The sequence below is a fragment of the Pteropus vampyrus genome, unplaced genomic scaffold (assembly GCF_000151845.1).
Source record: "Pteropus vampyrus isolate Shadow unplaced genomic scaffold, Pvam_2.0 Scaffold9, whole genome shotgun sequence".
Taxonomy (NCBI): Eukaryota; Metazoa; Chordata; class Mammalia; order Chiroptera; family Pteropodidae; genus Pteropus; species Pteropus vampyrus.
The window spans coordinates 9378898-9405694 of NW_011888790.1; the positions used below are offsets into that span (position 1 = coordinate 9378898).

The following is a 26797-nucleotide window of genomic DNA, read 5'->3' on the forward strand; positions in this document are numbered from 1 at the left end:
TCTCAAGATTACTGTAAGAAAGGAGCTATGAAATCATCAGTAGCGTTAGTTTTTAGATATCAATGAGGTTTTTCTGGACTTATCCCATAAATCACAAATTTTGGTTTATGTTTACAAATAAATTTAACCAGAAAATAAATTTTATTGCATTGCCTAGAGGGCAAGAAAGCTAAATCCAGATTGCCTATGTGTGGTACCTGGTACCATTATGCATTATGGTGTTTAAATCTCCAAGAATTATTGTCAGTTTGAGGGTGCCAATTCTCATTCAGGCAGTGTTTAAACTTCTACCCTATGCCAGGCACTTTGTAAGGCACTGGTCATACGTCCTAGCTCATATTCCTAAAAAACAGAACCCGAGACAATAGCTAAAGTGCTAACACTTTATCAGGGAGTACAATCGCAGAGAAGTAGGAGTGAGAACTGGGGAACAAGGGACACAGCTGGGAATAGCGCTGGCCCTTAAGAGCTGACCTTCTTTGGGAGAGACATGTGGAAATGGACATATTACAGTACATGACTAGCCCAGTTTGGAGAAACCAACGGTGCCATGTGAACGAAGAAGACAGACCAACTTATCTGACCAAAGGGAGGAATGGAGACATAGGAGTTGTTCACATGGCAGGAGACGCTGAGTTGGTGCCTGAAAACTAAGTGAGAGTTTGTCAAACGAAAAGGAAAGGGAAGAGAGCTCCAGGCAAAATTAACAAGGTGTAAAATCTATACAATGTGTACAAAAGAGCTCAGTATTTCAGAAGAATGGCCAGCAGCTCACAACACCAAACTTATAGGGATCAAAAGGCAGTTGGCAACAGACTTCTAGACCATACAAGTTAAGACACTCGATGTCACTCATTCCAGGGAGCCAAAACTTGGTTTTATGTTATATAGGCCTGAGATTTTAGAGACAGGCCTCCCCAAATTAACTGAGCTTACTTATAAAATTTCCCCTTAGATGTAAGGGAAATGTAAGGAGGGCTAATATTTTGGACATGAAAAAAGTCATTTCCAAAAATCCATTTCCTTGCATACAAGGTATCAGAGCCTGAGCTGAGTGATCCTAATCTGTTCTCCTTAAGAGACCACTACATTCCACCCCCATTTCAGAAGAGGGTCCTTCATCATGGGGAGTATGTCTAGGGAATCCCTGGGTCTGGGAAGATGGGTGCTGAGATCTCTACATTTAAGATCTTATTTGATTCACACCAAACCTATAATAAGAAAGGCACTGTTCTCCAAAGATGAATAAACAGCCTCTGAGAGGTTAAGAAGTTGTTTTCCCAACGTTGTTTAGCCAGTAAGAGGGCAAGTTGGGATTCAGATATCAGGTATGTTGTAAGGATTAAATAAGATAATGTATGCAAGTTATCTAGTGAAGTACTAGTATTTAGTAAGCATTGAACAAAGGTCAGATTGCTTCCATGAGCTGGTTTTCCGCCAATTATATTGGAAGAAGGCTCTGACAGCTTAAAGACTCCCATTTTCATCTCTGGATGAAACCTTGCTGGGAGATTCAAGACTACTCAGTTGCCATTTTAAATTCATGCTGGTAACTACCTCAAGTGGGTATTATAACCTCCCACTATTTCTCATCTTCTATTAACACAAGGCAAGCTATTTTCATATTTTGGCCCATGAGGGGTAGCTGTACAGTGAAAAGACAAATTGAAGTCCATTATTACCTCCTAAAGGTGTGATATTTTGTGACATGTTAACCCAACATTTTAGCTCTGTCTTGACTGGAAATAGATTTGCCTAGCAGAAGAATTTTGGTATATCAGTATAGAAGACTATTCACATTAGGTATTTTGTTGCCCACAGTTCAGATTTGGGAAGTCTGGGAAGAGTTTGACTTAAATATCTGGGCGGGGCAGCAGCTTAGGTTTGGTAGTATTGGAATGTCCACTAGATGGCACTATTGGACTCATTTTTTGTTTTTATCTCTACCCCAGGCCACCCTAATTAAGCCTCTTGAAATTTTTGTCATTTTTTACACTCTCACGGAACCCATAAAAGTGTGAGATGTTACATGGTTTCTCTAGCTGGCTTCTTAAATGTTGCACGGTTACCATAGCTAATAATGAGCCAGATGGACTCATGGAGAATTGAAAGAAGTGTTGGGAAAGGGTTTTTAGCAAGAAGAAAGAGACATGCTTGTTCCCACTGGGATCCCCAAACTCAATGTCTTTGTTAGAAAGGCATAGAGAGTCATTCCTGGTTCTGCTAAAAGGAAAAGCATTCCAAAGGCATCTTAGGGTGTGGACTGACCTCGCCATACTTCCTGGTCAAGTAGATTTAGATTCCAGCTCTCATCTATAGCAATCAGGGCAATACCTGTTTATTGATTTGTTATGAGGTTGAACATGCTGTTGCATGTAAAGTGCTTAACACTACCCTGGCACTGGGTAAAGTCTCAATAATGAGTAGCTCCTGTATTTTAATAATTATAATTTTTTTGTTTACCATATTAAAAGAAATTAAAAAAACATACAACAGGAATCTACCTGATAAAAAATAGTTTCAAAATTTTTAAAGTAAAAAAAAAATAGCTATAGGAGAATTAAACATGAACATATGCTGAGTGCTTGCTACATTCTAGAAGCTGTTCTAAGCATTTTCTTATTAGCTCATTTAAAATGTCAAAATAAGCCTGTGGGGTTAGTGTTATCTTCATTTAATTGACAAGGAAACTAAGGCCGAGGTCACACAGGGAGTAGCTGAGCTGAAGTATGAACTCAGGCTTTGTAGCTCCGGAGCCCACAAATTTAACCCAGAATTTGAAGGCCCGTGAAGCTCTTGAAAAGAGACCAGCTTGAATGGATAAACTGTGGTACATCCATGCAATAAATACTACTCAGCAATGCAAAGGAGTGACTACTAATGGATTCAACAACATGAATGAAACTCAAATGCTTGCGCTAAGAGAAATAGCCAGAATCAAAACTACATTTAAACTGATCCCACTTACATAACACTCTGGAAAAGGCAAAACTACTGAGACAAAAAAAAAGCAGATTAATGATTGCCAAGGGCTGAGAGTCAATTAGTGGCTGATTACAAAGAGGCACAAGGGAACTTTTGGGGGTAATGAAAATGTTCTAGATCTTGAATATGAAGGAATAAGGCTATACAACTCTATGTTTTTGATGCAATCATAGAACTGTACACCTAAAAAGGATGGATTTTACTATATGTTAATTACAACCTAACTTTAAAAAAAGAGACCAACTAAAACATGAAATGAATGCTAACTAATATTTACACACTCCTGGAAAAAAGAGACCAGAAATATTTTAAAAAGTAGAATAAAGAATAGCATAAAGCATTAAAAGTGTGTGTGTGTGGCGGGGCAACATTAAGAATACTTGAGATATAAGAACAGTGGAAGAAAGTGCTCGAAGACCAAAGGATAAAAGATAAAATAAAATGAGCTAAAATGACAGTAAAAGGCATACAGACAACAGTGAACTCAGTTAGCATGCACAAGAATCACCAGAGGAACTTGTTGAAATACAGATTTCAAGGACAATTCCACTGACTCTCACCCGTCAGTCAGTCTGAGATGGGCCCAGAAATCTGATTTTTGAGCAAAGCACCCCAGATGAAATCATTTTGAGTTGCAGTAATTCGGAATTAAGAAATTTTTTAAAAAGCAAATACAAAAATGATTGGAAAGTAAAGGTAAAAGGATCGTACTTGATTAATGGCCATAAAGCTAGGCTGTCTCAAAGAGACAGAGGCCTAAGCTTCGTGGTTACCTGGAGAGCCCTGCCGGGGATTCCTGGGCCTAAGATGAAAGGAAAACACCCTGGGCAGTCAGGGGACCTTCCTTGCCAAAGGAGAGCACTGCTCCGTGGGGAACCAATAGCTGCCTTCCTAGATCCTCCCCAGTCCTCACACAAGGAGGAGGACAGATGCTGAGCAGTTGCCTTCCCTGGCACTTCGCCAGCTACCTCCTACCCGCCTCCTCCTCTTCTTACTGGTCCTTGAAGCTTAGAGAAACTCAGACTCCATCCTCAGCTCCCCTCTATCTCAGTCTGTGCTCTCTCCCCAGGGAGTGATTTTTATTAATTTTTTTTCCGAGTAAACTTGATCTTTTTCTGCAGCCACACTGGCTTTGTCTTGTTTGAGTCTGTCTCACTTTGGGTTCACGCAGATGTCGCCCTCTACTGGAAGACTTCTGGGTCTCGGACCAGCTCCCCCAACCTTCGGCTCCACTTCAGGAAGTCAGGGCAGGGCCCTGTGCTATACAACCCCTTAGCACCCTCTGCTTCCCCTGCACTGTGATCAAAACCGTAGGTAGTGGTTTCATGACTGCTTTTCTCTCCATTTTCTGAAGGCACCCACTGGCTCCAGCCCATTCACCCTTGCATTTGCCACATTCTTCACAATTCTTGTCACGAAATTGCCAAAAAAAAAAAAAAAGTATAAGTAGAAATCATTTAAAATGCAGTTTGATGTTACTATAAAAAGGAGTGCTTTTATTGGCTGGCTTAGTTCCAGACTAGCTCTTAAAATACTTTTTTTTTCTTTAGGCTTTTGTGACACCAAACACTCTATACAGCTTGTTAAAATGAGCTATATAATTAATTTGTGGGGCCCAGTGCAAAATTAAAATGTGGAGCTCCTCGTTCAAAAATAAGAGGAAAGTGCCACTAAAGGTACTTAAGTGTATGACAGCATTGGATTAAACCAAGTATACAGCCCTTCTGATCATGGGGTTCCTCTCACTGAAGCTGGCTGTTCTTTGTTTCCCTCCTGTCACTGACCACTCCTTTTAATCTGCTTCGCTGGCTGTTCTTTATCTCATGCTCTCATATACTTTTTCTTTCTATTATCTTTGCCTGTGTGATCTAATCTAGTCCCGTGTCTCCCAGGTTTATATGTCTAGCTTTGACCTGTTCTCCGAACTGCAGTTGCTTCTATCTAGCAGCCAAGTCAGTGTCTTTTACTTAGACGTGTGCTGGGCATCTCAAAAGTAAGATGACTCGAACAGAACCCTTTTCCATGCTCTCATCCATTGTCCTCCTTCTATAGTTTTCCCCATCTCAGTAAAATGTTATCTGGGCCTAAAACATCAACTTGATTTTTCTCTTTCCCTCTTACCCCAGACTCATAGCAAAAAGAAACCCTTTCAGCTTTATCAGTTCTTAGAAACTCTCCTACCATCATCCAAATGTGACCTCTTTCTTCTTTCTTGTACCACTGAGACTGCCTCCCAAATGCCCTCCCCCCCCCACCCCTCCGGCCCTTTACCCTTGTTCTCTCAGTCCATTTACTTTATAACAACCCAACTGATCTTCCTAAGATGCAAAAAAGAGCCTATCATTCACTTACCTACAAGATTCCCAGGGACCTGCTTCTCTGCCTCTGAAGGCAACTGCTCAGCATCATTGCTTCTGATACTCCCCCACCCACTGGATCCCAGCTCTTTTCGCCTTCTTTCTGCCACTCACATCTCAGGGCCTTTGCCCCTGAGTGCTCCCTCTGCATGGAATGCTCTTCCTCCATCATACGGCTCTCCTGCATAGTCATCCTAAGTGCTGCTTCCTCATCGATCAGATCTCAGCTTAAATCCTTCATCTCCAGAGACATCTTCTCTGAACACCCAAGTTAAAGCCGCCTCCGCCTCCCCATCAGTCATTCTCTATCATGTGACCCTGTTTTATTTCTTCGTTGCACTGTCAAAAATTATCTTCTTTTTTTTTTTTTGAGACTTTTTATAAGAATTTATTTGAGCCAAACCGATGGGCATAACCTGGGAACAAGATCTCAAATGCTATTATTCTTTTTTTCCCCCTCTGTTATTCTTTATGTGTTTATTTCACACAGAGACACACACACCATTAATAACAATTTACAAGTCTTGTTTCCACTGAATTATGAGTCCCTAAAAATTCCTTGGTGGTAATTGTTCTACCTAACCATGTTTATGAAGACTAATCATACTCAAATGTTCATTTTATATCTTTCTCTTGTTAAAAATCCATATTTTCTTTCAGGTTGTTTGGGCAGATAGCTACAAAGTTGGCTGCGCAGTACAATTCTGTCAAAGAGTTTTTGTTGGCCATACATCTCTTACCAATGTAGCACATTTTATATGCAACTATGGACCAGCGTAAGTGCCCAAATCGACCTCTTTCTAAATTTTTAAATATCTATTTTAGAAGTATTTATCTTCCTTGCAGAAACTCTAAATAAAGTGTGGAAAAGAAAATTAATATTATCCTTAATTTCTCTGCCCAGAGATCTTATTCTTTTAACATTGTGGTACATTTTTCTTTGTATGTGTTTGTGTGTGTATGTGTGTGTGTGTACACCTTTTATAAGTAGTACATAAACACACACACACAAATACATGTTTAAAGTAGCAAAACTGTTTTCAGTGACATAGATTAATTGGATATGGTAATAACACCACAAAATGGGAGGATTGATGTTACCTCATAGTTATTGGTTTATTAAAAACCTGGCAAATTTTACACCATTTTCAAAACAGTAATAACTCTGAATTCCTCAATTTTTATAACTTATTCACTTTGACAGTTTAGTTTTTGAAATGGATACAGTTTTTCTCCATTTGGAAAACAGGGAAGACATATGACATCTCCCCCAATTTCCTTTAAACATATATATATGTGTGGCATATATATATATGAATCATACACATATTTTAAAAACTGGGATCATTGTGGAAACACACTATTTTTTACTTAAAATTATACCATGAGCACTTTCCATATCATTAAAATTTTAAGCGTGATGTCAATAATTATAAAACAGAGAGAATGCTTTTGTGCTTACTATGTACTAAGCGCTGCTCTAAGTGCTTCACATACATTAACTCATTTCATCTTCACAAAAAGCCTGTGAGATAGGTCCCGTTAATGCCCCTGTTTTAGATGAGAAGGCTGAGGCACTGACAGAGTGAGCAGCCCGCCCAAGGTTGCCCAGTTAGTGAAGGTCGTGGTGGACTGTGATCTGGGCTGTTTGGCTCCTGAGTCTGTGCTCTTGATGGTCACACAACAGCTTATCCTACTGAAGAATTTAGATTGTTCCCTATTTTTCTTTTTTAAATCTATGATGAACAACCTTGAATATAAGTCTTTGGTCACATCTGTTTCCCTACTATTCCTAGAAATGGTATACTAAGTAAAAGGTGTGATCATTTTTAAGTTTTTAAAAATACATAGTGCCAAATTATCCTCCACTATCATATCAATTTATAACTCCACATCAGTGCTGGATATTATAATTTCTCAGTGCTAATTTGATAGAAAGTGGTATTTCCTGTTTTCTTTTGCATCTCTTTGATTACTAGTGATTATAAATCTTTTTCACCTGATTGCCAAATTAAATTTCTTCTTTTGTGAATCATATGATCTACTCCTTTTTCTACTAGTATGGTTTTCTTAATGCTTTATTGTAGTTGTAAATATTTTGAAGCTTTTAACCCTTTGTCATATACATAACAATTTTCATATGTATAAATATATATATCAATTTTTTCTTTGTTGCCCTTGAATTTCATTTGGATTTTACCACTCTTCAGCATTCCTAAAGACTTATTAGAAGAAACCTCTCTCTTTACCTGTAGTAATATGCAGAAGAGATGTTTGATAGTCTGACTGTGGGTATGGAAGTTAAGGGACTAAAACCAAGTGTCATTCAGAAGATAACAACTTTGACTTAAAACCTCAGAGTCAGAAAATAAGAGAAACTCAGGAAAAACTAGCCAAAACCGTAAGTCAATCAGTGGTTAATTTTCATGACATATATAGCTTAATGGTTAAAATATAGGCTCTTGAGACCTACTATCTTGGTTCACTTACTGTGTAACCTCAGACAAGTTACTTAACCTCTGACTCTGTTTCCTCCTTAAAGGATCAGGATAGTAATAGCACATATTTATCGAGTAGCTATGAAAATTACATGAGAAAACTATGTAAAACAATAAGTATATGCAATGCCTGGCAATGGTGATTATTTGAGACATTCGTAATTATTACTGTTATGATAAAGAGGTACAAATGTGAATTCTCCTGGTTTAGAGTCACCTTGCTTTCAGAGTTATAAACAATACTAAGTTATAAGTTTTAAAACTTATAACCTGATATAATGTTTCTAAAAGGACTGAGTAACATTCATTTATTCATATAAATAAATGCATTCATACATTCAATTATTCAACAAGTATTTGTTTACTCAGCTTCAAAGGAGAACAAGCCAAATACAGTCCCTGCCCTTATGGAATTTATATTTATGAGGCAGATAGGCAATAAAAAAGTAAATAATTATGATGAGTAATAAAAGTGATATAAATATTGTGGCACAATCAGTAGGTAGGGCCCTTATCTGAGCTAAAATGATCAAGGAAGAGCTTTCTTTGTTATATTTAGGCTTAGGCATAGAGAATGAGAAAGAACAAGACATGTGAATAACTTCAGGAACAGATGTCTTGTGGAGAAAACAACTGCAAAGCTCCCATGGGAAGAATTAAATAGTCAGAACACCAGAGTACTTGGACTGCTGCATGAGATGAAACTGGGGAGAAAGAGGCAGCTCGGATCTTGCAGGGCCTTCTAGGCCTTGGCAGATTTTGCTTTTTTCACATCATAAGAGGGAGTGAGAAGGCCTGCTTTAAATGTGGAGACAATTCTGCATGAAGAATGGAGGATGGACTGGAGGACATAAGTGGGGAAGCACAGAGACCAACTAGGAATGTCCTCACTTTCTTCTGAGCTTTTCTTCTTCTATATTCAAAACATTATAGGATCCCATTGTACGTAATTCTAAGCCCAGTATCCTCCCCAAAACTTCTGAGATTCTTTCAGAATGGGGTGTGGTGTGCTTGATTCTCCAGTCACCTGTATTCCAGCTCCAGAGTCATGCCCTCAGCTCGTTTCCATTGCCCAGTATGGTTTTGACCCCTCTCCTCCTGTCTGCTTCAGGTCTGATTTATATTTTTCCAGACACAACTCTCTCCTTCATTCCCCTTGGACCCACTGAGCAGGGCTATCCTGTGTAACAGACCTTTGCTCAGAGTGGATTAGTGGAAGACAGAATTATAACACAGGAGTGGAAATGTCTTTACAGTATCTAATATATATTGGCCACCCCTGCCTTGGGGACCCTTTCTCCTATTTTTTTTTTCTTTGAAGAGCTGTCTTTTCTCTTCCCCAGAACCCCAGGGCCCCAATCCTTTCTCTCTCAGGCTACCAGAGGAAATCTAAAACTGCCTCTTTATTGGACAGCAGGTTTTAGGTCTCTTTGTCTTAATCACTCTCATCTAGACATTCAGGCTTTTCCATTAGCATGCTTCCCCCAAGATGACTTCTGCTGCTTCCCTAGAACTCACAACTGCCTTGCTTTTAGCTTGTTTTTGGAGTAGCAATTTTTCTCTCTTCTTTACAGTTTGGGATGCACAATTAAACTACGAAGTAGCATAAGTGATTTTATTAAAAACATTCTAGAACTTAACCAGTGGTTAAGTGCTTTTTAACAATGACAGATATTCCAATGACCATTAATGTCCATTTTGGACATCTTTTGTGATTGTTATTGTAATCTTTACTACATTCCTTTGACTATTTTCCTTGATGTAGGGTAAGCACGGGGTTAAATTTAATTTCTGAAACAAACTAAATTAATTTGGAGACAAATGAGATTAGAACATATATTTTGGTTTGGAAATGAGTTGTTAATATTTCTAAAGGGCGAGTTCTTAATCTTAGAGTTAAATGTATTAGGTAAACTCATGAACTTGGATTAGGAAAAAGTAACATCTTTATTTTCACTAACCTCTATTGAAAATAACATTTCATTATGAATGAAAAGTAACACTCCGGTCATAGCATCATTTGACTTTGTGTCAGCACTACTGTATCTTTGTAAATATCACGAATATTTTCATACCACCTTCTAGTGGCTGCAGATTGTCACAAAATAGTTTTAGTCATGACTACTTTGAAATTTAGATTGTCTGCTAGATAGTATCTAATACTTAATAAGCACATATTACTACATCACAAATATTTTTATCATTTTGATAATCAATTTAATAAGTTTCCTTTATAATCCTATGAACTTCATTTTATGCATTTTAAAACAATTTTCAGGAAGAGTCCATAGGTTCTACCAGGTACCAGGTACCAAAAGGTACCATGGCGAAAAAGTTAACTCCTTTCCAAAAGTAGAGTTCCAAAAAGGATTAGTAAAATGGCGGGTTCACTGAAATAGATACACATCACTACTACTCATCACTACTACTCTGAAGATATTTATGGCAACATAAAATGTTGGGTATTATTTCATTTTTTAATCTGTGACTTTGGTCAGTTACTTATACTGTGCCTCAGCCTGTAGCTATAATAGGGATAAATAACTGCATTTTCTTCGCAAGGATAGTGTGAAATTAATTCATTTATACTTAAGAACAGTGCCTAGCACAGAAGGAGTATTTAGTGATTTTATCTTTTATATCGCGTCTTTTATGTGAAAACAAATTACACTTTAGAAATTCCCCCGTATCTCTTATTTCTTTTGTTAGGCACTTACCCAGCCAAATGCCTTCTATCCAATAAAAACTATAGAGGCTTAGCCTGAGAAGAGTAAATGTGGGTCAGGACACCTTTTCTAAGATAGATAGGTTTTTGGATGGCAGTAATTATATAGGCCAGACAGTAAGCAGAGGGAGCATTACCCTGGAGCCAGCCAAATCTAGGTTTCATTCTAGTACATATTGTGACATATATTGTGATTTTGGGCATAGTATTTAATTTCTTAGAGCTTTATAGTTTCCTTGTCTACAAAACAAATAAAAATAACTTCTCCCAGTGATGCCTTAAGAATTAAATGAGGTTATGTGGATTAAGACATGTTAATAGACAAAGGCACACCGAATGAACTCTAAATATTAACAGACTTCCATTTCCGCTTCCCTCTCTCCACTTCTCTTACTAACGCTCTGAATCTGTGGACTTCCATCCTATGGATTTAGTCAAGGATTCACAGTAAATTGCAATTGCAAAACAACAACAACAACAAAGATCTCTCTCCTAATGGACAATTTTCTTCTATTTTATAGAGGAAATTACCCAACTTGGCCATATAAAAAAGGATCCACTTGCAGTGCTTGCCACCCAAATGACAGTTGTTTGGACAATCTCTGCAGTGAGTAAAAGAACCAATCTCCAATAATACTATATGTTTGAAACTACTGTAACTTTCTACGGTTAAGAATGCAAGCATGTTTTATCCTAATAGCTATTTTCAGTGAAGCTAGCATCAGGTAGCAATCAAACCAATGGCTTATTGTCCAAGGAATAAATGTTGAAGATAAATTTAAGGAAGTGAATAATATCCTTTTTATTTAGCGCTAATCAGTACAAAAAAAAATGACTATGGTGTTGGAAACTGTAGACCAAGATTTGCTAATTTCAGCAAGATCGAAAATTTGCATAACAAACATATCCAAAAGAACAGAATTTTGAATTTTGTGACAGTACCTGTCCAAGGCATTCAAAGCTTACATTTTCATCTGTAGAACTAAATAAATGAAACAAAGCTACAACCCAGCACTTTTAATTAGCAAAACAATTTAATGAGGAACAGTGTAGTAGACCAATGAAGATAAGTTCAAGGATGTTTTACTAAACTTTCTAGCAAAATTCTGCTTTGTAATTTAGAGATATTAATATATAATTGGCCAGGAGTTTATTTATGGTTCCTTTTCTGGACACATTCTTTTTCATCTCAACGGTTTTACTTTTGTGTCCACATCGGTAACCAACTGAACTCCTCAGGGGTCCAGGGGTGAGTAGGGTGCTTAAAGCAGAGGCAAGATAAAATGGACCAAATTTAACTGCATAAATTTTGTCTGGCAAAAGTGTTCCAGTACTTACATGTTTTCTAAGGTCCAAGTCTAAAATTATAAAATTATTTTAAATTGCTTGTTCCCTTCTTCCTGATTTGTAAACACTGAGCTCTTCTCTTACTACAAGTACAGCAACTGTCTTGACCAGCTTTCTCCCAGTTCAACCATTCTTTATTTCACTCATTATGTTTTGTTAAGAGGACTTAGCAACATGTAGCCAAAGAGCAAGGAATCTCTTCTCAGAGCAGCATTAACGGAATTTTTCATGTTGCTACAACACTACAAAGCACATTTCCCCCCTAAGTTAGGCAGTACAACCTAGGAGTTAAAACCATAGATTTTAGAAACAACATGCCCCATCAATTTCCAGTTCCACCATTCTGACCTTAGGCGAGTATCAGGACCTATTTCCTAAATAATAAAATGCAGATGATGGTACCTCTTCACAGGTTTGGTGAAACAGTTCAAAGAAATTATTTATATATATTTATATTTAGAACATGGACCTGGTATACAATAACACTCAATAGTATCTATCATCCTCAAACTCATCTTCCCTGTAATCTCAAGTCTAGAGTTTACTCTTGGTGTCTTGGTGGCCTAAACTTTTAGGTGATGTTTTTATGCCCATGAACACTTCTCATGATGCTTCTTTAACATCAGTGATGAAAACAGACAATTATTTAAAATTATTTAAATTTGATTGTTGCCATTGCTTAGTTGTCTGTCTTACCCACTGGACTCTCAATTTCAAACAGTAGGAAATATGCTTAATTCACCTTTGTATCTAAGGTGCCTACTCTGGCTGGCAAATAAACACTAATAGAGTGCATGTTTCCTAGAAATAAAAAATTCCTTCCTTTTAAAAATCGAGATAATTAGTAACAACAACACAATGATAACGACAGAATTGCTGGAGTTTAAGGTTTTGATATTGGAGATCCGGCTTGAGATAGTCTCTAATCTTGTGGGAAAAAAATTCAGAGAACTAAAGCTATAGTCCAATAATAAAAAGCCCCTGAGCTCTTAAGAAAATTCAAGGGAAAACATACTAAGTTGCATGGTGGTAAGGGTAAGAGGATAAATGATTTTATTTAACATTTTTCATCTTTGACAAATTATTGCAAATACTGGAGGAAAAATTCCTTTATGGTCATCTAGACACTGCTGTTAGGTTCAATAAATCCAGATGGTTTTACAAAACGTGCTGACTATACTGATGGTACATAAGATGATTTTAGCCAATGCATGGGTACACTTGTTCCAATATTCATGTTTAATATTTAACATTTATAAATTATATTTAAGATAACCATTCTTGATTTCACTGGGTATAACTGCCACCAAGAAAAGTTAAAAGAGCAACAGCTTCATGGTAATTCACCATAGACAAAGTCCAGTGACAGGTATGATGATCAGGGATGCTTGCAAGTAACCAGAACGTCAGCTCCTTGGGTTCTACCACAGTGATCCAATATCATCTGGAGAACTGGTGTGGAAAAGGCATCTATTTAATAAAAATAAGTATCAAGAAGGCTAAGGCAGATGTGGAGTTTTCTTTCTAGTGCTCTGAATGTCATATTCTGAATAAAGCTCAGTGAAAAAAGAGGCATAATTATGACTTTATTATTGCCAAATGCCCTACTACTGATAATTTAATGATATATTGGAATAGATGAAAAAGAGGCCACTGTCTCTTTATTACTGCCTGATCATAAATAGTTCATTTTTCTAAGGAAAGAACTTATTTTTAGGAAAATATTTTAATAAATTGCTCACTCTGATTTTTATTTTAAAATCCTAATTTTTTTTTAATTTAATTGTATTTATTATCTGCTAGTTATGGTATATAAAATGATTTTCCATTCATGGTACTGGTACATAAAAAGTTTATATATACATAAAATTTATATAAAAAGTTAATTTAAAAATATTTAGTGCAATTAGCACAAAACTATCTTGAATTAACCTTTGAAAATCACTGCAATAAGGCCAAAGTAAGTTAATGGTTAAAGACACCTGACTTTTAAAAATAAGAACTTCACCAATACCTACTTTTTAAATTTTTTTCTTCTGACTTTACAGGTAACCCACAGCGAGACAAAGTCACACGTATGTATATAAATCTTAAATTGTTTCATTAAAATTTTTGTGAATTATGTTACTGCATTATGAGAAACAGCGTTTAAGAGGATATTGTATGTTTGTTTCACAGGTTACTACTCTATTGTGTATCCAGACTGGCCGATATCGACACGCAATAGATATTTATCTCTCTTCCTCACTGTTAGTCCGCCAATTCTAATACTGACTGCTATTATTACAATTTTAGTCAAGCACAAATAGCCTCATTTAGTTCTTTGGGACTAATAAAATACAGGAAAAAATTGAGAAACTCATTCATGTATAATTTCTTTTTTAATAAAAATTGGGTGATTTCTAATTTTAAAACATTTCAGAAAAACATATATTGCCGCAATAAAGTTATAATCAAAAGAAGAAACTGTTTAACTTCCTGACTCTATAGGATAAACTCACCTTTACTTTCCACTTTTCTATGAATGAGCATTGTTTTCAGGCTGCCAAAGCTGCGATTTTCAGTAAGTAACCTCGTCCTAGGTGCCTCAGCTTCTAAATCCGTAAAGAGTGTGCTAGATTTAGGTGATTCTAAATCACTCCACTAGCCCTCATTAGTAAAAACATTTCTACATAACATGTTGCATGCTGATTCAACTCTAAGTAATCTGCTTTTCCTCTACTCTCTTGCAATTTGATGTCTTCCTGGTTTATCACTTTCCCAGACCCAGAACAGAATGAAGAGATTTGATTTAAAAGGCCTTGCTTTTTTTTGCTTATGGGTTGTTTAATCTTGGAACAGAACATAAAATGAGAATACAAAAAGGAATAAGCCTAAAGGTGTACTTGCTATCAATAAAGAGAGAACAGACATTAGATTTGATGAAAAATTACAACAGCCACATCTTAAAATGTTTATATAAACAATCTAAGGAATTACTCCTAAAATCATGTTTAGATAAAACCTCCCTGGAACAGATTTGCAATGTATACAAAGACATATATATCACTCTCTAGTATAAAATTTTTCAAAAAAACACATGGAGAATATAATTTATATTTATAAAGAATGGCTGCATACATAAACGCTAAAAGAAGAAAACAAACTCAGAAAAAAGTAATCAGAGTATACTTCTTACATATAAGGCAACTAATGCCCTAATATCTCAAAATCCTTTACAAAAGGAGATAGCTCAATAAGTTCTAGTTCAGGGTTTTTGGTTTTCGTTTTTTTTTTTTTGAATGTTACTTTTTTTTCTTCTTTTTCTTTTCATCTACTTCCATTTTAAGCTTAACTTCTTCAGCTGTAAGAGCTCCCAGTTTCTTATTCTTTGCTTTCTTAATTTTTTCCTTGATGGCAGCCACGTCAACTTTAGTTTCAGTAGAAGCTAGACAAATTAAAAACACAATATATGTAATTCTTTAGGTTTTACCAAATAAAATGTAAAGAATATGTATTTAGAACAATAACTTCAGAATACTGGTATAAATGGAAGGTCATGTTATAAAATATAAAACACCTTCCATGTGCTTAAAAAGTTAGAAATTTCTTTAAGAGAAAAAAAATCATAAAATAAAGTACTTTAAAATTACGTTAGTGAAAGTATACATGAAAATGGCATTAGTTTAACTCTATGAATCAATTACTGAATTCAACTATACCAAAATTACATTTCCCATTAATTATACTTGAGATTAGATTATTTTTACTCATAATCTTTTCCATATTTTGGAACTTTACAGTACTCATTAATATGCCAATTTTCCATCTTGCATGTTAAAATAATTTAAAATTGCATTTCATGAAAACTATCACTTGTAGCCCTTCTAGCTTCAATAACATTAAGTAATCATTAAGTTATAGGTCAAAATCTACTTCATCTAATACCACATGCAAACTTAAAAGTTTTCAAATATTAGTTCAATGAATAAGTAGAATTTAACAAGATTCTGGTAATAAAAATAGTAATCTTAAAGTATTTAGAGGTCCTTCTAAAAGAACTCAACCATCCAATCAATGCCAAAAGCTTCAACAAAATAGAGAAATGAAGCAGTGAAAACACACAACTTGTTCTTACCATTTAAAGAACAGTATTCAGAGTATAAAAGAATCACAAGATGAAATGTCATCTTACGAACTACCCAACAACTTTAGGAACAAAGATGTGAAGCCTCCACTATAGCAGAATAGCTATCTTCTTAACCCTAATAAACTGAGATTAAACTACTATTGAACTACCTTCAAAGTATGTAATTGACTTTACAGACTGGAAATATAATGTTTATGACATTTTTAACTTTTACATAGCCAATGATCTACACAGAATATAGTATTTTTATAGCTGTTAACACTGATGTAATATAAGATACTAAAATAGTAATGCTGTATCTGGTTTTGACCAACAGGTCATGTGCAATGCTGCCACTGATACCCCTACCCTCACTGTGCTACTGGGCACTTTGTAGAGTTACTTTAGGAGTAATACAAATGTTACTGGAGGAAAAGAAAATATAAAACGAGGAAAGGATGAATCAAAATGAGGCTAGGACTGGAGAAGACAAGACACAAGAGTGTTTCCTCTGAAGATCTGTTTAACAGACCCTGAACCTTCCTATTTTGTTGGTGTCCTTTAGCTCAAGGTGATAAGAGATCAAACTTTAAGCCTTAGATCACATAAGCAAAGACAAGAAAAGCACAACTTCTGATAAGCTCTTTTTAAGAGACATGTGAGCAGAGTTTAGGGATCTTTACTTTTATTTTTATAGGAGTCACTGCTCTGGTTTATATCTTTCAAAACGAAGAGTCCTTCCCAAGCACAACCAGAGGTCCGGACAGGAGAGGACTATCAGTCTCGGATACTCTTACAAAGGCATTAGGTTTTACCAAATAAAATGTAATGAATATGTATTTAGAACAATAAATTATAAACTACTAAGTTGTAAACTACCTCAGGTGTCTCCTGTCCCTAGGATTAGTGATTAATGAAATGTTAAGAAAACTGATGGAACATATGGCTATTTCTTTAGTTAACACTCAAAGAGATTAAGATAAATTCGCTATGGGTTTACTTTTTATATAACAAACTTTTATATTTTATGAAGAGTTGGAAAACAAACATTACCTTCCCTAGGTTTCACAACTGGTTTTTCTTTAGGTGGAATAAAAGCTTTCTTTCTTTCCTCTTGTCTCTTACTGAGAACTTCTGCTTGTTTGGCCTACATTATTAATAAAAAATACATTAGTAAAACAAGTTATAGTTAAATAAAAATTCAAGTTTCTATGAATTTTGCTATTAACATTGTGAGCTAGACACAGAGTGTTACCTTTATTGCTTCCATTTTCTGTCGCTTCTTTTGACTTGCCTTCAAAAAGTATTCACCACTAGCCAATTCTTTATCAGTCTGTTGAAATAAGTATTTACAATCACATAAGAAATAATGCAGATGAGTCATTTCCTAAGAAAGCCACAATATCCTTGAGGTAAAGACAAAGGGGTCAAAAATCTATGGTTAATTTATAAAGGGAGCAACAAAAAAAAGGAGAAATGTACATTAGGCTGAAGGGAATACAGGTACAGAAGCATGGAGGTAAGAAAATAGGTGATCTGTTCATGAAATACACAACAGACTGCTTTAAGTGGGGTGAATGGTCAATGATTCAGGAAAGATTAAGAGGAAAATGGAAAGACAATTTTAAGGAAGCTTGAAGAAACCTGAATACCTAGTGAAGGAGGTAGGATATGATTTATAAATGACTGAAGTTTTTGAGAAGAGTGAAGAGACTAAAGCAGCATTTTATAAGGTACAGAATAGAGAAGAGATAAAAGCCTAGAATAAAAGTAGTGGCATGCAAAATGAAAAGCAAGAATTGTCAGGACTTGCTGACTAAGGAAATACTTATTAGAGAGAGCTACAGCTCACTCATTCAATATATAGTGAACACTGATAACTGACCTATCTTGCACTTACATAGCATTGTTATATCTAAGGCAATGTTCTAAACTCTTTACAGTTGTAAGCTCTTTACAATTACTAATTCATTTACTTGACAATAACAATTTTTTGAGATAGCTGTTATTATCTCTATTTTATGCATGAGTAAACTGAGGCATGCACGGATTAATTAATTAGCAAACAAGTGGCAGAATGAGCCAATTGAAGCATCACTGTTTCAAGAAGCTTACAGTTGTAGAGGAGAAAGATAAGACAATTACTTATTACAGGTATGGGACTTTATAAGTATAGCAGAGTTATGGAAGCATGTTTTAGTAACTGCATCACTCCACTTTCCCCCAACTATCAGTTTGTTTCTGGCTTCAATTTCTTTCCTTTCTAGAGTTGACCTCATGATCTAACACTTCCATTGTTTTCTCATCATGATGATCATTAACTTTTTTTCCCTTTGACTTTTCCTCAAACCTTCCCTGAAAAACTCCACACACAGGGCTGTGTAGAAGACAAGACAGTATCCAGGAAGGGATAGGTTTACATGCTGAAAACAAAGAACGAGCAGAAAGGGAAGAATAATAAGGGAAGAAATAATAAAGCAAGATCCCTCAGGAGATAGGTAAAGACAGAATTAAAAGAACAGGTAAAGAAAGGATTGATACAGATGGAAAAAAAAAATGGAGGTGAAGGAAGAGGAAGCTGAGAGTTCTTGCCTGAAGGTCTCGAATACTTCAGTAAAATAAAATGCAACGTTATCTGCTAGAGAATGAAGAGGATATACAGAACTGTCAGACAACACTGAGGACCTATCTGGGGTTGAAAACATAAATTTATAGTGGATATAATCCAAAGAGAAGACTTTTTCCACCTATGTTTGGTAGCCACATTATGGGAAAGAAGTCAAGTTTTATGACTGATCCAAGTTTTAAAGTTTGCTGGACAGGTGTGATTGAAGGAAAAGAGAGCATGAAAGAAAACAATGATGGGCAAGAGAGAAAAGGAAATTTTGGAAAGGAAATAAAGCCCGAAGACAGTTGACGAAATGGGAGGAATTCATAACTTAGAAAAAGATAGTTTTTAGAATTTAAGATTTTAAAACTGGAGTAGTCATGTAGCTCATGGTTACAGGAATGATGCTAAAGCAGAGTAGAGATACTTGTGGGCTAAATTGTTGAATATTTTATCCACAGAACATTTACAGTGGCTACAGAAACACGAGCAACACCAACCACCTTGACATAGTTTACGCTCACAATGTGAAACCCCCCACTATCTCCATGCACTTAGCTCAAAATAAGCCTATTTACACTTACCTTCAGTTTTTTATATCTCTACACACGTACACAAACACACACACACATCCACACAATACCTAAATTTCCTCAATAAAATTTCTGACAAAACCGATTACAACAGCTTTCTCCTCAAATAACAAAACCGATAACAGTTTTCCCCTCATGTAACAAAATTCAGCATTTAATACTAACCTGACTTTCTGGCTGTGGTGGTGGGAATGGTGTATACTCTTTCTTAACAGTTTTTTTCTTCGGTTCCTTGCGTTTATTCACATTTTTGTGCTTGAACTGTGGCAAAAATCTTTCCCAACTTTGTGATCTTAATTCAGAATCTTTTGCCAACTCTCGTTTAATCATTAAGGTCTTTAGTCATGCAATGTATGAATGTAAAAATTTTTAATTGTAAAAGTCATACATTTGTCAAATGAACACATTACAAATGTTGTTCTTATAAATAATAAAATTAACAGAAGTAGTTCTTCTGGTAGAATTAAACTAATTCCATTAAAAATGTAATCTTAAACATGCATACTTAACCAAGCATCAGAAAATCATTAGAAATTTAGATTAAGAAATGCAGAACTGTTAAAATAAATTGAGATGAAAATTAGACTAATTCAGCTTTTCAACCATTATTTCATTGAAAAAAAGTTAATAACAGCAGAGACAGTTCTTAATAATGTTCCCTGCAAACAGGAGACTTTCAGTAGCAATCGAAATATCACAGGAGAAAAAAAAGCAAACTTTCTCATGATCAGATAAAACCAATATTCTCACATTTCCCCCATTCCATTTGAATTTTATAGACATTGAAACATCAGAGGATGCAAACCGGGCATCAGATACACGACTACCTCTCTTTATCTTTAATGTCCCAATATAAGTCAAACTTGTTCGACTTAACTTCATCAAGTTCAAGTGGACTGCTCAACAAATACCCATCCATAAAATAGCACATTATACCATGGTTACATTTCCAAGTATAATCATGAAACTTGTGTACACAGGGAAGTAACAGGTCTCTCTCAAACGGCTAACACTAAACAATTTGAGTGTTAAATTCCATAAAATAAAGATTTTAATGCAATTTGAAATATTCCAGGCTTTAACAGAAAAAGGTAAGATTCTAAAAGATCACATCTTTTAACATAGTACATAGACTCATAATCTAAAAAAAAAACAAAAAAACAACAACAACAAAAAAAACTGGATTGATATGATCTATGACAAATTCTATGAAGCTTTCCTTGTATTAGAACTATATAATACATTAGAGTGACCCCATCAATACTGGGCTCCACAAAGACCTACGCATCCAAGGAAGTAACAACAGGACTGAGCGCTGAGTGGACTGAATTCTGCTTCTAATTTACCCAAAATAACTCTGGCTTTATCTGTTTTCTATACTAGACTATCATAAAAAATATAATTTCAAGAAAACTTTCTTTAGCTAAAAGAGGTCTGACAACCACTGTTAAAGCAATATATAATTAATACTCACTTTAATATTATAAATTGGATGAATATTCTTCATGGTATCTAGGACTACTTTCCGAACCTGAAATTTGCAAAGAAAAATAAATTAGTCACTTATAAAGATTTTAATGAACTAGCTAGAAGGTAGAAGGCTGTTAATATATTACAACAATATCCTATGAACCAGGCAATGGCTACCAAATGAATATAATAGTTCTTTCAACTGCTCTTAGTGGTTGCTAGATCTTTCAATAACAGTCAACCTCTTTTGGGTACAATGAAGTTTCTCAATTGTACTATGAAAATGTGACACATACAACTAGTACGACACTCTGGAAGATAACAATTTTCCTGTTCCAGCTTCCTCATTTGTAATATGGAAATGAAAATACCTCAAGAGTCTGTTGTAAGAATTAAGTAAGATAATATATTTTGACTCTATAAAACTATAAAGTATTCAATATATTTAAGTTATCATTGCTGCATGAGAACAGAACGGATAATTCACAAGAATGAGGTCCAACAGAGTTACTATTAAAGTCCTTGGAAAGGAAGCAAGACTTCACAGCCAGATCCACACAACAGCAGCATCAAAAGGAGATAACACAGATTTTCTCATAACATTTGACAAGTTAAATAAAATGTTCATGAAAACATTAAGTAAACATTACATAAATTCCAACTAAAGAAAATGGATCTTAAAGGAAAAGAAGCTTTCAAAGTCTGACCTCCACTGGCTGTATATGTTACTGCAAATAACAAGATCTGTCAATTCTCCTACATCATGTTTTTCATACATGCTACAGACTAAGAACTTGAATACCCATTTAAAATTTGTAGTGAATGGAGTGATGGTTTTCAAACTTTCTGAGAAATAGATGTCTCTGTAATTGTCAAAAGTTGGTATAGTACGTTAGAGCTCAAGAGCTATGATTCTCTCAAATTCCAAATGAAATACAAAGTATTTGCTAATGGGAAATCAAACAAAGCACATTCTAAAAAAATACAATAATTATTAAACAATATATTATCCAATAAACTATTATGTTATAATCAAATTATTTAACTTGTTCTTGGCTGAAAATTAACTGAAGATACTTAAGTTCTCACCTCTTTTAAGCCACTAAAAGGTCCAATGGCTGAAACTGTGTTTCCCTGAACCATAATATAACAGTTTGTTAAGAGTTCCAATGCCTATATTAAAAGAACAATAAGTTGAAATTCAGTTGAAATATGAACGATTAATGATGGAGGAGGATACTCAAGCTTTCTACTGATAAAATTACCTTCAGTGTAGATCCTTTGGGACCAATAAGACGCTGTCTTCTTTTTACAAATCTTTCTTTATTTCTTACTAAAGAACCTATTTTAATGATGTCACATGCAACATCATCCTGAAGAATTCGTACTGCCTTTTGAAAAAATAAAGAAAATAGCTCATCAATATTTGTTACAAATATATTTTTCAAAGCCCACACTGACATCTAAGCACAATAATGAAAATTCTATGTAGGGAGGAAGAAAGGGAGGCAGGCAGGGATGGACAGGTGCAATGTTATATGTTGTCTTGAATGCTAGCACAAATAAAGCAAAATCTCAATAACTCTAAATTTACCTGTTCAAATGAAACACTCCTTGCTAATAGTTTTATTAGGTCTCTGGCCCTAATGATGATATAAGGATCGAAAGTCTTCTTTGTTGTACAAACAGTCATGCTGCCCTCGATCAGGTCCAGGGTTGCATTAACATGCTAGAAGAAGTAAAGAGCAAACAAGCAGTTGTCTAAAAATGAATTTAATTTTAGATAATTATAGAGCCTATTCTAATCTATTAATTACTGTGAATTAAGCTCTCTCTAAAATTCTATCAACTCCCTCCCTGAAGAAGGTAGGTAGTTAATATAAAAAATTCTTGATTATTTTCATACTTCAAAGAATACAGAAACTTAGGCAACTGAAACCATTTATACTTACTTGACTTTAAAAAACTTTTTACTTATTGGGATAAAGATTATATCAATCCAAATAAGGCCTGACTTAAGACTTAGCTAAGGTAAAAAAATATATAAAGATACGTGGGCTCAACTCTAATCCAACATTTGTTCCTTAGGGTGAACATGGGCTTTTCCTTTCAAGCTTTTTTCAGGCTGGTATGTATTTTCTAAGTATAAAGTAAAAATAAATGATCATAGGTTCAGAAAGAAGCGATAATTACGCATCAACTCTCAATAGTAAGAACCAGATTTCAACAAAGTAAATAAACATGCTAGTTTCTGACTTGCGAGCATATTCTGAAAAATATTTCAACATAGTAAATGAAGAAATATTCAACAGAAGGTTGAGTCTCTAAGAGTTTACAAAAAAAAAAAAAAAGAGTCCAATCTCAGATGTAGACAGCAGTAAAATACTGCTTGCAGTTTGCTGAGCCACCCTCATACCCAATGGGCACAAACGATTACAGAGCAGTCCCACAGTTCAAGAAATATATTTTATATCACAACTTAGTACATATATAAATACACACATATAAATGAACCAAAAGCTTCGTAAAATGATCCTTACTACATATGATACATTCATTTTTTAAAGACTCATTATACTCACAAATCCATTAATGGATTTCAACCCACAGTTTGAAAAACAAAAATACACTGTTCTAGGTGCATGGCAGCAGCAACAAATAGGAGAAAGTTGGCACATCCACATCTTCCATTTAAAATAAAAATCAAGCAATTAGACAGAAATAAGCCTCAACTCAAACTGTACAGGTACATGGCAACCACCATAGCAAACAGTAGGCATCCTAAAACTTGAAGTTCACAGATGAGTTTCAGACAGTGCATGAAATCTTTACAATTTTAAACGTATGTAAATTTTTCAAAGTAATCTATTACACAACTAGAGACAAATGGATTACAAGAATAAAGCTTATCTAGGCTGTTTAAAATACCAAAAGAACAAAATTTACCAGTTACGCCAGCATCTTTAAAAAAAATCCACCAGCACACATATACTTACTTAAAAGTGAGAGTATAAGCAAGAGCAAAATCTCAAAGAAATATAGAAAAAATATGCATACATGTTCATTCAAGGCTTTCTGTACCAAGGGCCAGCACTCTTTCAAGTAAGCCTCTCTATATTTTGGGAACAAAGTTGCAAAACTGCTCTCCTCCAAGAGTCCTCTGGGATTGTCCTCTTTAGAAAAAGCTGGTTCCTTCCAACCATCAGGAACAGTGAGGAGTTCTGATTCATCTACAGGAAAAAATTTACGCATCAGATTTTAACCTACTTTTGGACACTTTCTGAACATTTATATGCATACACTTACAAGCTTCCCAATATTCTCCTTGCATTTCTTCTTATGCCTTTCAGATTATTCAACAGTCAAAGAACAGCCCTCTATCATTATCATCAACACACTGTATTCAAATGAACTGTAAAGAGTTCAGTCTCTTCCTACGACAAAGTTCCTTAAGCTGCCCTTCTTGGATCCACACTAATTAGCATATGCCTGACAGATAGTGGGTACTCAAGAAACTTTTATTACAATATGCTATGTTAGAGTTGAAGATTCAAATACCACTTTGTTTATAAGACTTTTAAATATTTTCTGATTTTACTGGTGAAGCCTGAATATGTGTATATATGTATATATTTGCATGTGTGTGCATGCATGTAAAACTTTTAAAAGTTGATATTCTGGTGTACACTTTCAGTTAATAATCACTGGTAAGGGTTTTAGGCTTTCCAAAATTTTCATGTTCCTTATTTCTGTATACTCTTCATGACAACTATTAAAGGTGAGACGAACCAGTACTATATTTCTCATTTTATAAGACTATCAGTCCAAAAAAGTGAGTGGTGTAAGGGTACACAAAGGTCTCCTCTCATTAAATCAAAATGCCTCTGAAAGGCCATAGCTTATCTCCCACATTGTTTATCAAAACTCCTGGTCCTGGATTTTATGAACCTCTTAAATCCAACAGCTATACTTTAAAACAATACTACTCAAAGTATGACCCATAGCCCTGCACCATCGGCATAAGCTCCAAGTGTGTTAGAAATGCAATTCTTGACCTCCACCCCAGACCTACTGAATCTGAATTTCAGGGATGAGGCCCAAGAATCTGTTTTAACAATCTCATCAGGAGATTCTAAAGTCTGAGAAGCTGGTCTTCACAATCTATATTAGCTACCCCAGTCATGTAAACATGCTGTTTCTTATACTCACATCCATTCTGCTATTTCTGGTTCAAATCACAGAGAATTAGCTAGTCTTCATATAACATTCACTTCTCAACAACCTCAAGATCTACAACTATCATTACTTAATATACACATCTGACCAAATCCTTACCCAATTTAAACACTTCAATGGCCATGGGGGAAAAAAAAAAATTGGTGAAAAATACACAGGCAGTTCACAACAGAGGAAGTACAAACAGCCCAAAAACATATGAAAAGATGTGCAACCTTGCTAGTAATAAAGTTCATTATTCCCAACTAGATACTATTCTATACTTACCAAAATGACAGAAATTCAAAATTTAGATAATGCCGTGTTAGTTTGTATGTAGAGCAATGAGAACTCTCATCCACTACTAGTGGGAGTGTAAACTGGCACAAAACTTTTGGGAAAGATTTAGCATCACCTGCACATATTCTGCACTTCAAGGATTCTAGTCTCATGTACAAAACCTAGAGAACTCTTGAACAAGTAAACCAGGAGATATGTGCAAAGATGTTTAGAGCAGCATTGTTTATAATAGTAAACAATGAAAACTGTCCAAATGTCTACCGATGGTAGAATGAAAATGTAAATTAGTGTATATTCATACAAAGGAACATCATATAGTAGTGAAAAAAATAAACCAGCTTCAAGTATTGCCCAGATTGTTAAAACAAACTTAAGCCTAAGAAGCAAGACAGAGAAGAAAGCCTAAAATCCTTTCATTCGTATATAATTCAAAGCCAGGCAAAATTAAATCATTTTGTGCATAGGTGATAAAAGAACAGAGTGATCAATACGATTTAGAACAGTTACTTCATGTCTCACAAAGAAAAAATATGATCTGAGCCGTGCTTGCAGGAAGGTTTTGCGGTATGGTAATACTTTATTCTGCTCAATGGTCTGAGTGCTCCTTTATCACATTTTTTTCTTTAAGCTGTACATATACCGTACTCTGCTAGGTACATTCATAATTAAAAACAACAAAACATCTTTAATACCTTTCTAATGCCTATGGAATGACGAGTTCAAAGATTTTTAACACTTACAATAAGGATGGTTGCTCAGGGCCTGGGCTCGTCTCTTCCCGTCATTCATACTAAAGAAAATGGGTAAAACCTGACTATAAAGCAAAACAATTTAAAAGCAAGGCAGTCTAATGAGTAGGAGCTATGTCATCTGATATTTTAGCAATCTGACAAACAGGAATAGTGATAAACGTCCCAAAATTTCTTCACTGACAAACTAGCGTTCAGGACACTCCAGAAATCTCCTCCTCCATCATCGTTACGTCTGTCTCACTTCTTCATTATCAGCGTTTACGCAAATACATAACGACCTCCTACTCCTACCGCATCCCTCATTTTATCAACGACTTCCAGTCTTCGCCGCGAGTCTAAGGTCCGGCAGTACCCTCTGCAATTTCTTAGTTCTCATCATTTTATGGAAGACGAATTCCGCAACATTTTCACTTTGGGGGCCTCTAGCAAAAGCGATTAGTTAGCAACACGTGGCCAACACCATATCGGCCAGAGGTTTCGCAGGTCCAGTCAATACCCCCAAACGCCAACAACTATAGGCACTCAACTTTAGAGAACGGTCTCAATGCGTCCTCACACGTTCCCAGCAAGCGAAAGAAAACAACTGCAACTCAACATCCAAAGCCAAGCTTTAGTTCTCACACAACCTTACCTCGGTCATCCGGCATCGGCTTCTGGTTACGAAGTTCACTTTTCCCAGGCGCTCTGGTCGGCTCGTTGACTGTGGAGGACGCCATCTTCAATTCGCTTCCTGGGTTACCGGAAGTGGAACTGTTCTTAAACTCTTCCGGCTAGAGTCCCTATACTCAAAATGAGTTCCGCCGACTCAGACGACATCTGCGCAGTCTCCGTGCATACGT

The 26797-nt window shown here is 35.5% G+C and overlaps 2 protein-coding genes across 4 annotated transcripts in view; one reads left to right on the forward strand and one right to left on the reverse strand.

Annotated features, from left to right (window-relative positions):
* The window catches only part of GLIPR1 (GLI pathogenesis related 1), a 17355-nt gene extending 2981 nt beyond the window's left edge, over window positions 1-14374 (forward strand). The window contains exons 3-6 of the mRNA XM_011374499.2: window positions 6003-6118; window positions 11087-11172; window positions 13961-13987; window positions 14091-14374. Coding sequence (XP_011372801.1) covers window positions 6003-6118; window positions 11087-11172; window positions 13961-13987; window positions 14091-14221 — 360 coding nt within the window. The 3' untranslated portion in view covers window positions 14222-14374. The remainder of the gene's footprint in view (window positions 1-6002; window positions 6119-11086; window positions 11173-13960; window positions 13988-14090) is intronic.
* A 618-nt stretch (window positions 14375-14992) lies between these two features.
* KRR1 (KRR1, small subunit processome component homolog) lies at window positions 14993-26739 on the reverse strand. Of its 3 annotated transcripts, XM_023520983.1 has the most exons (11): window positions 26590-26692; window positions 25947-25996; window positions 23749-23921; window positions 22286-22420; window positions 21957-22082; window positions 21781-21864; window positions 20696-20752; window positions 19387-19557; window positions 17276-17353; window positions 17074-17167; window positions 14993-15339 (listed from the first exon to the last, which is right to left on the reverse strand). In XM_023520983.1, exons 2-11 carry the CDS (start codon window positions 25993-25995, stop codon window positions 15197-15199), a joined length of 1110 nt encoding a protein of 369 aa, XP_023376751.1. In that variant the 5' UTR covers window position 25996; window positions 26590-26692; the 3' UTR covers window positions 14993-15196. The 3 variants fall into 3 exon arrangements, with proteins under 3 accessions (XP_023376751.1, XP_011372815.1, XP_023376757.1); XM_011374513.2 differs by lacking the exon at window positions 25947-25996 and having other exon boundaries at window positions 26590-26739; XM_023520989.1 differs by lacking the exons at window positions 21781-21864; window positions 25947-25996 and having other exon boundaries at window positions 26590-26739.
* Window positions 26740-26797: the final 58 nt, after the last annotated feature.